Consider the following 10,790-nt stretch of genomic DNA (forward strand, 5'->3'; position numbering starts at 1 on the left):
CACGAGTTATTGCGGGGGATTTGATGATGCATGTGAGTATATAAAGGTTCTTTGGGTCGAGTAGAGGGGCTGTCGAGAGTTGGGAGAAGATAGGAGAGCGCAGGAAGAGAAATCACGAGTTGAGTTTCTGCCGCTGCTGCCACTGTTGAAGGCCATGAACACTAATAACGGACTTGCATAGACAGTCTTTCTCCAACAGTGTTTACGACGCAAAGCAGTGGGTCTAGTATGGGTCGTAGTTTGGGTATTGCAACAGCATAACATTTGTATCGTTCTTCTTGTAACAGTTGAACAGCGCCTTTGGAACAGTTATTTCTGTTGCAATTTTTCTGTTCAATTGTTTTACTCCCTTTAATCAACTTTTGAGCTTTATACATGTATTTTGAGATTATGATTAATATGAGGAGCTAAACCCCAACACTGGGGCGACGGAAGAAGCCTTAATTCATCCATGTGGTAATTTTATTTAATTCTTTATTTACTTTTTGCACCAATTTTTATTGAATTAAGATTTTAATTAATTATTTGTCATTTCATTTGATGGTTTATGCTTAGTCCTAGGGATTTTTGATATGCCATGCTTAAGAAATACAAGTAATATTTTATAAAATCTACTTTGGCAAAGAATAGAGTTAATATTCATTTTGTTTTGAATTATAATTGCCTAGAATTAATTTCTGAACCATTTAAGAAATGAATTTGGCCGAATCCTAAGCCCCAGTTTCTCGCACCAGTGTTAATATTTTTTTGTATATATTTTTATTTTTAAATCTTTACAAGTCCGAGCAACGAACTTTTACTACCACTTTCAAAACTACAACAAAATGGCGCCGCCGACGCGGACTTGTATATAGATTTATTTTTATTTTTTTAGGTTTATTTTATTTATTTTTTGTTCCTTTTTAATTTGTCTTTTTTTTCTTTGATTTACAGGTTCGAAGTGGAGCACTAAGGACTTGGAGAGGAAAAAGCTTAAAGCGAAAAGCGAAAAGAGAAGAAAAAAGGACAACTTTAGGATTTAATTTTTAATTATTTTTAGAGTGTGTGATATCTGTAATTTTTTTTATTATTATTATTTATTTTGGACTTTAAACAATTGGACTTTATTTTTTTTAACTCTACGGAAGGGTATTATTAAAAAAAATAAAAATTATATAAACTTTGTGCAGGGAAGGACGACGATTACTATATCATCTCGGCCCCTCGGGTTCGTACATGACATAGGAGTCGTGGCCCTAGTCGACTTCAACGGTTCTTCGCCCGTCTGGTACGGGAGGTAAGTCCATCGAAACACTCGCGAATCTCCTGTAAGCGAGTTACTGTATTCCTTAAGGTGATTCATTGATTGAGGACGAATTTGGACTGTTTTTAAATTCCTAGTAAAGGGCAAGGCCTGGCCAATACAAGATAAGGGTTTGGATTTCATCACCGCTCCCTTCATGCCCGCCTTAGGAAAACGAAACCTAACGCGAACCCAAGCTTAAAATTTGGAATAGAACGAGACCGATAGGGTAACGAGCTTAATAGGAAACTCATTCGAAAAATATTGGTTGCTCTTTAAGCACACTCCAAAGTTCATGATGGTTTCTGTGAGTTCAATGCGTGACTGCGCCGTCTTGTGATAGCGGTGAGGCCTTGGGTATCAAAGCTCCACTGAGCTTACCTCGCCTCAATTCAACTTACTTTGACTCGGATTGATTCCAGAGGGGTTTTATCAAATTGCAACGAATTCCCTTTCGAAAGATAGAAGCTGGTCTAGAAACAATCTAATTGGAGCCATCATGCTTTTTGTTTGCTAGAAATCTTTAGGTTTGTTTTGGTGGAGTGGAGTCGGCCTTGTTTGTGGTTGTGTAGAATTCCATTGCAATTAAGAATGTCGAACTGGTATGATAGAAGCCAATACAATGAGTATCGACCTGAATTTGAATATGGACATCATCCTTTTTATGACCATGTTGGGAATAGTGGTTGGGAACTCCATCCTTTGGAAGGATATGGGTCATACCATGGTGAGCCCAATTACTATCCACACATGCATCAGTCTTACGAGCAAGAAGATTATAGTACTAGTTCTTCGTCTCTATAGGATACAATCAAACTATTGAAAACTAGTCCCTATTATGATCCTTCTGAACCTGTTCTTCCTCTAGAAGAGTCTCTCAAACAATTAACTGAGAATACAAATAGGTTTGTGTTAGAAATGAATAAACAAAATGCACCCATGAGTGAACCTTCTATACACGATACCATAAGGAAGTCATGTGAGTCGATTCAAAAGATTTTATTAGAGGCCCAGAACAGAACTGCTCAAGATAGTCTTAATTTCCAATATCGTGTTTCCAATAGTACCCTTGAAAATGAGGATAGTTATTTGCATAATCAAGATGCCGAGGTTAGAATTGGTAACACTACTTATTTAGATAAGGTTCAATCATTTTCGTACTATGATGATGAGGATAGTAGTAATGAAGAATCCGAAATATGTAGGCATAGTGATCAGGAGTCTAGTAATCCAATTGAGTTGTATAATGATTATATTATTTCTAGTTCAAATCCAAATAATTTTTATGATTATTCACCTATTCAAAAGGACGAGGATTTGATTAGGGATACCACCGTTTTAGACGATGTAGTTTTTCCTTTTGATTACGAAGCCGATAGTGGTTTAGAGGAACGGGTTCATTTCGAAAACACTGTTTTAGAGTCTAGCGACTTAGAAACAATAGTCTTAGAAGAAGAAGATAGACCCGTAGAGATGAGTGAGTATGAACCTGACTTAGAATAATCAATTGACCATTTCCAGGAATCTGATGACCTAGAAATTAGGGAAGTTGTGACTAGTCTTTGTAAAGACACAGAAAACTCTAAGTTTGGGGGTGATTATCATTCTCCATGTGCTTTAACTCTCAGAAAGTCCCTTCACTTAGGACTTGATATCTCTGCCTCTACAATTTTACAAGATTACCTTCATACTCGTTTTCCCGAACCTAATGATGTCCAGGAAGAAGTTCAGTCGTTAGAAACCCATCCTCTGGTTTGCCCAGGCTATGATCCCCAGATTGACTTTGTTTTCCCACCAAATAGTTTTCTTCCAAATGTGGGAACATATAGATTTCAAATGTGTCAAATATTAAGTTGTGAGACTAAACCTAAATGCCTTAGGAAATTAGAATCGACACATTTGCTTAAGAATGACCACTACTCTCACTGTGGTCAATTATGTAAGCCAAACCTGATTGACTTAGAGGATCCTCAGTTATTTGGGTTATTATTATTTTGTGATTCTAAGTTCTTATTTGAGTTTTTCCAGACTCTAGGACCTAATAATTTGGATCCAACCTATGAAGAAACGCAGCCAATGAAAATATTCTATTTAGACCCTTTCATAGAACCTGAACCTGAACCACAATTAGCGATAGTTATCAGGAAACTAGGTAAGGGCATTCTAGTGTTGTTCATTTCGTTGGTTCACTGCAGTTTCCTTTTGTCAGCTCTTTTTGGTTTTAAAGACCCACAGTTATTCCGGCTACTGTTATACGGTTCGAGTTGACTAAACCTTTCCTACGTCTGGCTGAAGACTTTAAACTTAGCACTTCTTGGGAGGTAACCCAATCTCATGCAACACGGTAATATCCTTCCTTAACTCTTTTTGCTTCAAATGGTAACAGTTTCTCCTTGTTCATGCTTTTAGTTTCATCTTTAGAACATTGAGGACAATGTTAGATTTAAGTTTGGGGGTATGGGAGAAACATTTTAGTCGCATCTTTGAAACTTCTAGCGTCACATAGTACCCGGTTAGCTAAGTTTACATATTGTTTCTCACCGAAAAGATAGAAATTGGAATGCTAGAGATAACAACCTATTGAGACATTAGAGAAAAAGACATTGAGATCCTTGAAATTCAGGAGAGAACTCGTTCCTTTTAGAGGGTAACTGTGATGGACCTAACCATACATGATGGAAAGGCAAGTAGGTCAGGGAAATGCCAGAAAGACAAAGCAACCTCACAATGTAGTCTTAGTTACTGGATTGCGACTCTCTCTCAGTAGAAACTTATCATCATCAACAAGCGGAGCGACATCAAAACCTATGAAGAAAGTTGAAGACGTTTTAGGTTTAGAAGCAACAATAGAAAAGAATAATTCAAAATGCAAAGTTGAAGACTTAGTTACAAGAAGTACAAGAGCAAATGATATAAGTTGTTGAAGTTCATGATATCAAGACATCACAAGTTCTGAAGATCCAAGTTCTAAAGTCCTTCTCTCATGGCCATGTAAATTTTTGTCTTGTAAAAAAAAAAAAAAATGAAAAATGAAATGAAAAAAAAAAAAAACATCATTACGTTCTTTTTTTTCAATAAGGCCATAGGAAAGAAGAAATTTATAAGTCAAGCAAGAAATCAAAGAGAAGAGTTAATTGTCAAGGTTCTATGAGGTTCGAGAGTTTATCATCAACAGTTGAAGACCGAAGAAGACGTTATTTCTACTGAGCACTGTGAGAGAGTCGAAGAAAGATGCATTTTGGTTGCTTTGTTAGTCTGCTTTCAATCTGACACAAAATCTTTCTAGCACTGGTTTAACTCATCACACGTAATTAGTCCAGCTGTGTAGCAGATGTCCCTCTCATTTTTATCTCTCTCCTAATCTTATCCAGCTGTAAAGCAGCGGACGCATCTTACAATGTTTATCTACCTGTATAGCGGATATCTATTTATCTAGCAGTCGTGTGGATGTGTCTCCCCTTTTCTTCAGTCAGCTTTAGAGATGACACCACACTACGACCCACACTACGACGCAGAGCAGTGGGTCGTAGTTTGGGTATTGCAACAGCATAACATTTGTATCGTTCTTCTTGTAACAGTTGAACAACGCCTTTGCAACAATTATTTCTGTTGCAATTTTTCTGTTCAATTGTTTTACTCCCTTTAATCAAGTTTTGAGCTTTATACATGTATTTTGAGATTATGATTAATATGAGGAGATAAACCCCAACACTGGGACGACGGAGGAAGCCTTAATTCATCCATGTGGTAATTTTATTTAATTCTTTATTTACTTTTTGCACCAATTTTAATTGAATTAAGATTTTAATTAATTATTTGTGATTTCATTTGATGGTTTATGCTTAGTCCTAGGGATTTTTGATATGCCATGCTTAAGAAATACAAGTAATATTTTTCAAAATCTACTTTGGCAAAGAATATAGTTAATATTCATTTTGTTTTGAATTATAATTGCCTAGAATTAATTTCTGAACCATTTAAGAAATGAATTTGGCCGAATCCTAAGCCCCAGTTTCTCGCACCAGTGTTAATATTTTTTTGTATATATTTTTATTTTTAAATCTTTACAAGTCCGATCAACGAACTTTTACTACCACTTTCAAGACTACAAGAATTGGCCTGAGCTTTTTTATTAGTAATAGAGGACTTCTTTGTTCAGTGCGCACTCAATGTGTCTCTTAATAGTATTTGGCCTGAGAATGTTGCAGGAACTCTTGATTAGGTCAACGAAAAGTTAACTTGACTTTTTTTTCTTGTTGCAAAAATTTAACAACGGTCAAAAACTGTTGCTAAATTTAGAACCAGAATAATAAATCCCGAACCGGCTAAGTTTAGCCGTTCTAAGTTTTTTTGGTTCTAAATTTCGCAACTGCTTCAAGCTGTTGCGACAATAATATAACAACAACAACCACCAGTTGCTAAACCTTTTCGCAATAGCCAAACCGTTGCAAAACCGGTAAAAACACTTCGGTGAACTGAAAACTGTTGCGATTTTTTCCCGCAACGGCTCAAGAGTTGTTGCAAAAAAAATGCAACGCCACCTTTCGCAACGGCTTGCTACTGTTGAAAGTCCCTTTTGCAACTACACACAGCTGTTGCTATTCTGGAAATATGGTGTAGTGCGTGTACACCATGTTGGTTCGTATGATTACTCTCATATCAACCTTATTCAAAAAATAGATGTTTCAAAGATTCACATGGATGATTACAGAAAGTGCAATGTAAATCGATATTTTCTCGATATTGACCTAGTAGTTTCCTAATTGGTAATGCATTGTGAATGCATTTACACAAGAAAATCTTGATTCTCTATGGATTTCTAGAAAGCAACATTGGCCTGAGTAGACTGATTCTGAACATTGTTTTGCATTTTGTCATACATCGATTTCACAGTGAAATTACCATTATTTTGTTAAAAACCATTGTAAGCTGTCTTTTTTCATTTTCCATTTGCGTCGGGAAAGAGTTCGATCTTTAATATTATTTCTGAAATGTTTGAAGGAAAGTTATTTCTAATTTTTTCTGAACTCATCTTCTGTGTATCTGAGTTGAATAACTCAGCTTCGAGTGTTTAAGAATTTAGGATTAAACCACAATGTTCTTCAAGAGTCTCATCTAAGTCTGGTAACCAAATGTCTGTCCAAATATTAATTATTTTGCCATCTCCTACTTCCCAACAACTGAATCTGTGTATGATTGACAATCCCTGTTTTATGCATTTCCACATCCAAGTTTCATTATACTAGAATACTAGCGCACAGTGTCTTTGGTTATGAAGCTAATATCCATGCTAGTTTGGCTATCATAGCCAGATTCATTTTTATTTGCATCTTTGAAACCTAGCCCTCCCATAACTAAGGCTTGCACAGGAAATCAAAACCTTTTAAGTAGCAACCTTGATGTTTTTTCTTTCCCCAACAAAAGTACCTTGAGTTGAGTTTACCCTTTTAGTAATCTTTTTGAGCAGTAAAAAACAACCCATTTGATAAACTGGCAACTAGTTAAAATAGATTTATTTATTGCAAACCTACTCACCTGATGCAAAGTTGTATCATTATAACTCAGAACCATGGATTCCATCTTTTGAACTATGTTGTCGAAAGTCTTTATCTTAGATGTATCAATGAAGAGTGGTGTACCTAAATAAGAGTCTGTAATGTTTATTTCTTTTTTTATCTTTAAGAGTTTGACCATCATTCATTGATCGAGTGTATTTTCTTACTGAAAAATACCCCGGATTTGTTAAAATTTATTAACTTCCCTGAAGCCAGACTAAACTGATTTATGATATAAAGCAGGTTATTGCAACTTATCAAACTCGCTTTTGTGAAAAGCGGACAATCGTCTGCGAAAAAGAGATGACAAGTAGATTGAGTATGTCTAGCTATTTTAATTCCAGTTATTTTCCTTTCTTGTCCTTTTGCTATAAGTAATCCAGAGAAAGCCTACATGCATATTAGAAATAGATAAGGGGATAAAGGATCCTCTTGTCTCAGTCCTTGGGAGGGAGAAAAGAATTCTCTAGGAATGCGGTTGAGAAGTACTGCTATCGAAGCAGTGGATAAACATTGGGAGATTAAGGAGCACCAGTCTTAACTAAATCCAAAAGCTAGCATAACTTTCTTTAGAAACTCCCAACTCACTCTTTCGAATGCTTTCGACATATCAATTTTAACCCCTAACCCCCCATTCTTAGTCTAAATCTTTTTTAATGAGTGGATGACTTCATGTGCTAAAATTATGTTGTCAGCAATCTGTCTAGTGGAGATGAAAGCAGACTGATAAGGTGATATCATTACTTCTAGATGCTTATTGAGTTTATTTGCCATCATTTTAGAGCAAATTTTATATGGGGTGTTGCTTAATCCTATCCGTCTGAAGTCGTTTGAACTTTGAGGATGTTTCATTTTTGGTATAAATAAAAGAAAAGTTTCATTCGGTTTTGGGTTGATTGTCTTAGTTTTGAAAATTTCTTTAATCAAAGTTACGATTTGGGATCCTATTAGCTCCCAGATATGTTTAAAAAATCCTACTCGGAACCCCATCTGGTTCTGGTGATTTATTAGCTTTCATGGTTTTGACTATGTCCATATTTCAGACTCACTAGGGATGGCCATTAAGTCTGAATTGTCTTTTTCAGTTATTATATTTGGGATGAGCTTCAGAATCTCATGGTCATTCGTGGTGGGGGAAATAGTAAACAAACCAGCATAATGGTTTCTTAGAAGAGCATTCATTTCAGATTTATCCGAAACAACCTTGCCATTTTGATTTGTCAAACAGTCAATCTTATTAGGTTTCCTTCTTTTTAGAGTTTTGATGTGAAAATACTTTGTATTACGTTCACCTAAATTAACTGTATTATCCCTTGATAATTGTTTTGTTATTGATTCTTGAACATCGTATAAATTTTCTAGTACTATGGTTTTTTTGTTTATGTTTTCTTGTGTGAAAGGATTACTGATGCGTACTGCGTCATTAGGAGTCTGGATTTGTTTCAAGACTTTCCTGATTTTCTTATCATGTGCTCCAAAAACGAACATTTTCCAGTCAATTTGGTTTTCGCCTAGTGTTCTAAGGTTTTTAATCACTACATTCGTTGCCTACATAATGACTGACTCCAATCGTCCACAGTTTCCCATCCTATTGATAAGAATTTGTCAATCATTTGCATTTTAAAGTATTGGGTATTGCAGTCCTTTAAAAAAGAATTATATTACCTTGTAATTGAATTTGCTCAATGCCTCTTATTTGCTTTTGATATAAGATGGGCTCTTAAAATTGTGGAAATTCTTTCATGAGTAAAGATAAAGCTGTTAAAGGTGTAGCCAAATTTCATATAATTAACAGGTTGTTGTAATTCGGTACTATGAAGTGTTAACCCTCGTGGAATATAGTAACTTCTCTAATAAACCTCGAATTAATATAAGCCCGGTAAATCAGAGGACCTTATTTCATTTCTTTTGATGGCACTATCGAGTAACATTGTCTATTGGTGTAATCTAAAGCCCTGCCCTGAAATTGCTCAGATATTTTAAAGTAACCATGAGCCGAATTTCCCCATGCCTTGAGCATACTGTTTCTTTACGATGAACCAAATTTCGTAATTTATAAGGTTGCTTCGAAATTTCATATCTTAGTGGGCCATAATCTGTATCATATTTTGAGATTCTGCAAGCCCACAAGAACCGTACTCGAGTCAGCTGAACCATTCTGCTTCTACACCATCAAAGTTAAAATTACACCCATGAAATCACCACCGTTAAACAGTAAAAAGCAAGATGATTATAAGAATTTCATTTATCTGTATAAACATGTAGCTAATAAAACTACATCACGCATACACGTGTCACATATCAATGGCTATTAGAATCCCTATTACATACTACTTGCTATATTATCTCACACCAAAGTAGAACACTCGGAAGTTGTAGGATTAAACAGAGCAGGTAACAAATACTTCCGACCGTTAACACCATGGGCATTATAGCTTCCGCCGGTATCCGTATCCCTCAAAAGATTCCCGGCGTACCCAGGATACGCCCCTTTCCCATAAACTCCAGGACACGCTGATGAAACCTCGAGTGGCGCGTTAGCCGTACCTTGAAAATAACCGTTACCAAAAGGATTTGTTACGGTTCCTGACAATAAACTAGCAATATTCATAATCATGCCATCAACACCAACGTCGCCATTTGGTGCAACTAGTGGTTTATCTTGTGGACGATAAATCGGTTGATGAAACGGCCATGCACATTGACCAGCACACTGAGTCACCGAGTTACCAACCCAAATGAAAGCTGAGTTTTTCATTTTGTTAGAACCGTGAAATCCACAAGAACTCATGCAGAATCCTTCAACTGTAACATCTTTATCAGTCAAAACGAGTGTGATTGTGCCTGGTTTTGAGTTAACTCTCTGACTCAACTCGGAGATTTGTGATCTTGTGAGGGATTTTCCTAGTGAGTACTTCTCATCTGTGGTTTGCTTGGATAATATGATGTGGGTTTGTTTCTTTTGTGCATTTTTCATGTAGGTTTGAACAGTTTCCCACCAATGAGAAACATAAGGATTTGTTGTTGTCTTTGATGAATGTTGGAGGTGATTTCTTGATGTTGGGTTTAAAGAGAGAAAGAAATCAGAAACAATGGATTTTTGAGTGGATGTAAATTTACCATACCATAGAATTGATACAGGGAGGTTTCCTTCAAGAAGTTTGCCATTATGGTATTTGAGTACCATTGGTGGTGGTTTGTAAAGAGCAGTGAGTTTTCTTGCACTACCATAACATGAATTGCATGAACAGCTTAAAACAACAAGAAAACATAATACAAGATTAAGAATAACTCTGGAGCCCATTTTTGTTGGTTTTGGAGAAGTGGTCTAAGCATGAGAAAGGGTTTAAGGTGATGTGTGGTTTGATGGAGAAGAATGTGAGTTTAAATAGAGAAAGATGGATGAAGTAAGCAAGTTTAAATGGATATGGATGTTTTGGTTGTATCCTGGCTGGCTTTATAGAACTAAGAAGTAAAAATTAGAGTAGTACGCTCCTAGAAAGTGAGAGATCACGGGGATTAAGAGAGTATCATATCTCTATCAAGCTTTTTAGTACTTAGTTTAATTAATGAGAGTTGAAAGTTACATACTAGTAGTTAATTACTGTACAGAGATTTGGTGAAAAAATCAGTTTGGTCATGAATGATGTGAAAAATGACATCGGATGCTAAAGCTAGTGCTGCCTGCCTGCTCTATATACAGTTGTACATAGCACTACTGTAAATAAGTTACATTAATGGAGGGAGTATAGAGATGAAGATTCATAGAGATTAGTGAAAGAGTAAGAATATTAATATTGGTTGGTTACTTTCGCAGAAGGAACTTACCCTTACGTCATGACAGGGTAAATAAATGATACCAATAATGTAAGGTGTTATAATCTAAGATTAAATATTTCTGCACGAAGTTCTGAACTCTGAAACACTTAAAAAATTTAGGAAGCTTATTTAAT

The 10,790-nt window shown here is 35.9% G+C and overlaps 1 protein-coding gene across 1 annotated transcript; it reads right to left on the reverse strand.

The window, feature by feature from the left end:
* Positions 1-9,044: 9,044 nt before the first annotated feature.
* On the reverse strand, positions 9,045-10,457 carry LOC113285366 (protein EXORDIUM-like). Its single transcript, XM_026534272.1, has one exon. It carries the CDS (start codon positions 10,139-10,141, stop codon positions 9,185-9,187), a length of 957 nt encoding a protein of 318 aa, XP_026390057.1. The 5' UTR covers positions 10,142-10,457; the 3' UTR covers positions 9,045-9,184.
* Between the last annotated feature and the right edge of the window lie 333 nt (positions 10,458-10,790).

The sequence above is a fragment of the Papaver somniferum genome, chromosome 6 (assembly GCF_003573695.1).
Source record: "Papaver somniferum cultivar HN1 chromosome 6, ASM357369v1, whole genome shotgun sequence".
Lineage (NCBI taxonomy): Eukaryota > Viridiplantae > Streptophyta > Magnoliopsida > Ranunculales > Papaveraceae > Papaver > Papaver somniferum.

Coding starts and splice junctions, on each gene's coding strand:
- LOC113285366 (XM_026534272.1), bottom strand. CDS start 10,141: ATGGGCTCCAGAGTTATTCTTAATCTTGTATTATGTTTTCTTGTTGTT.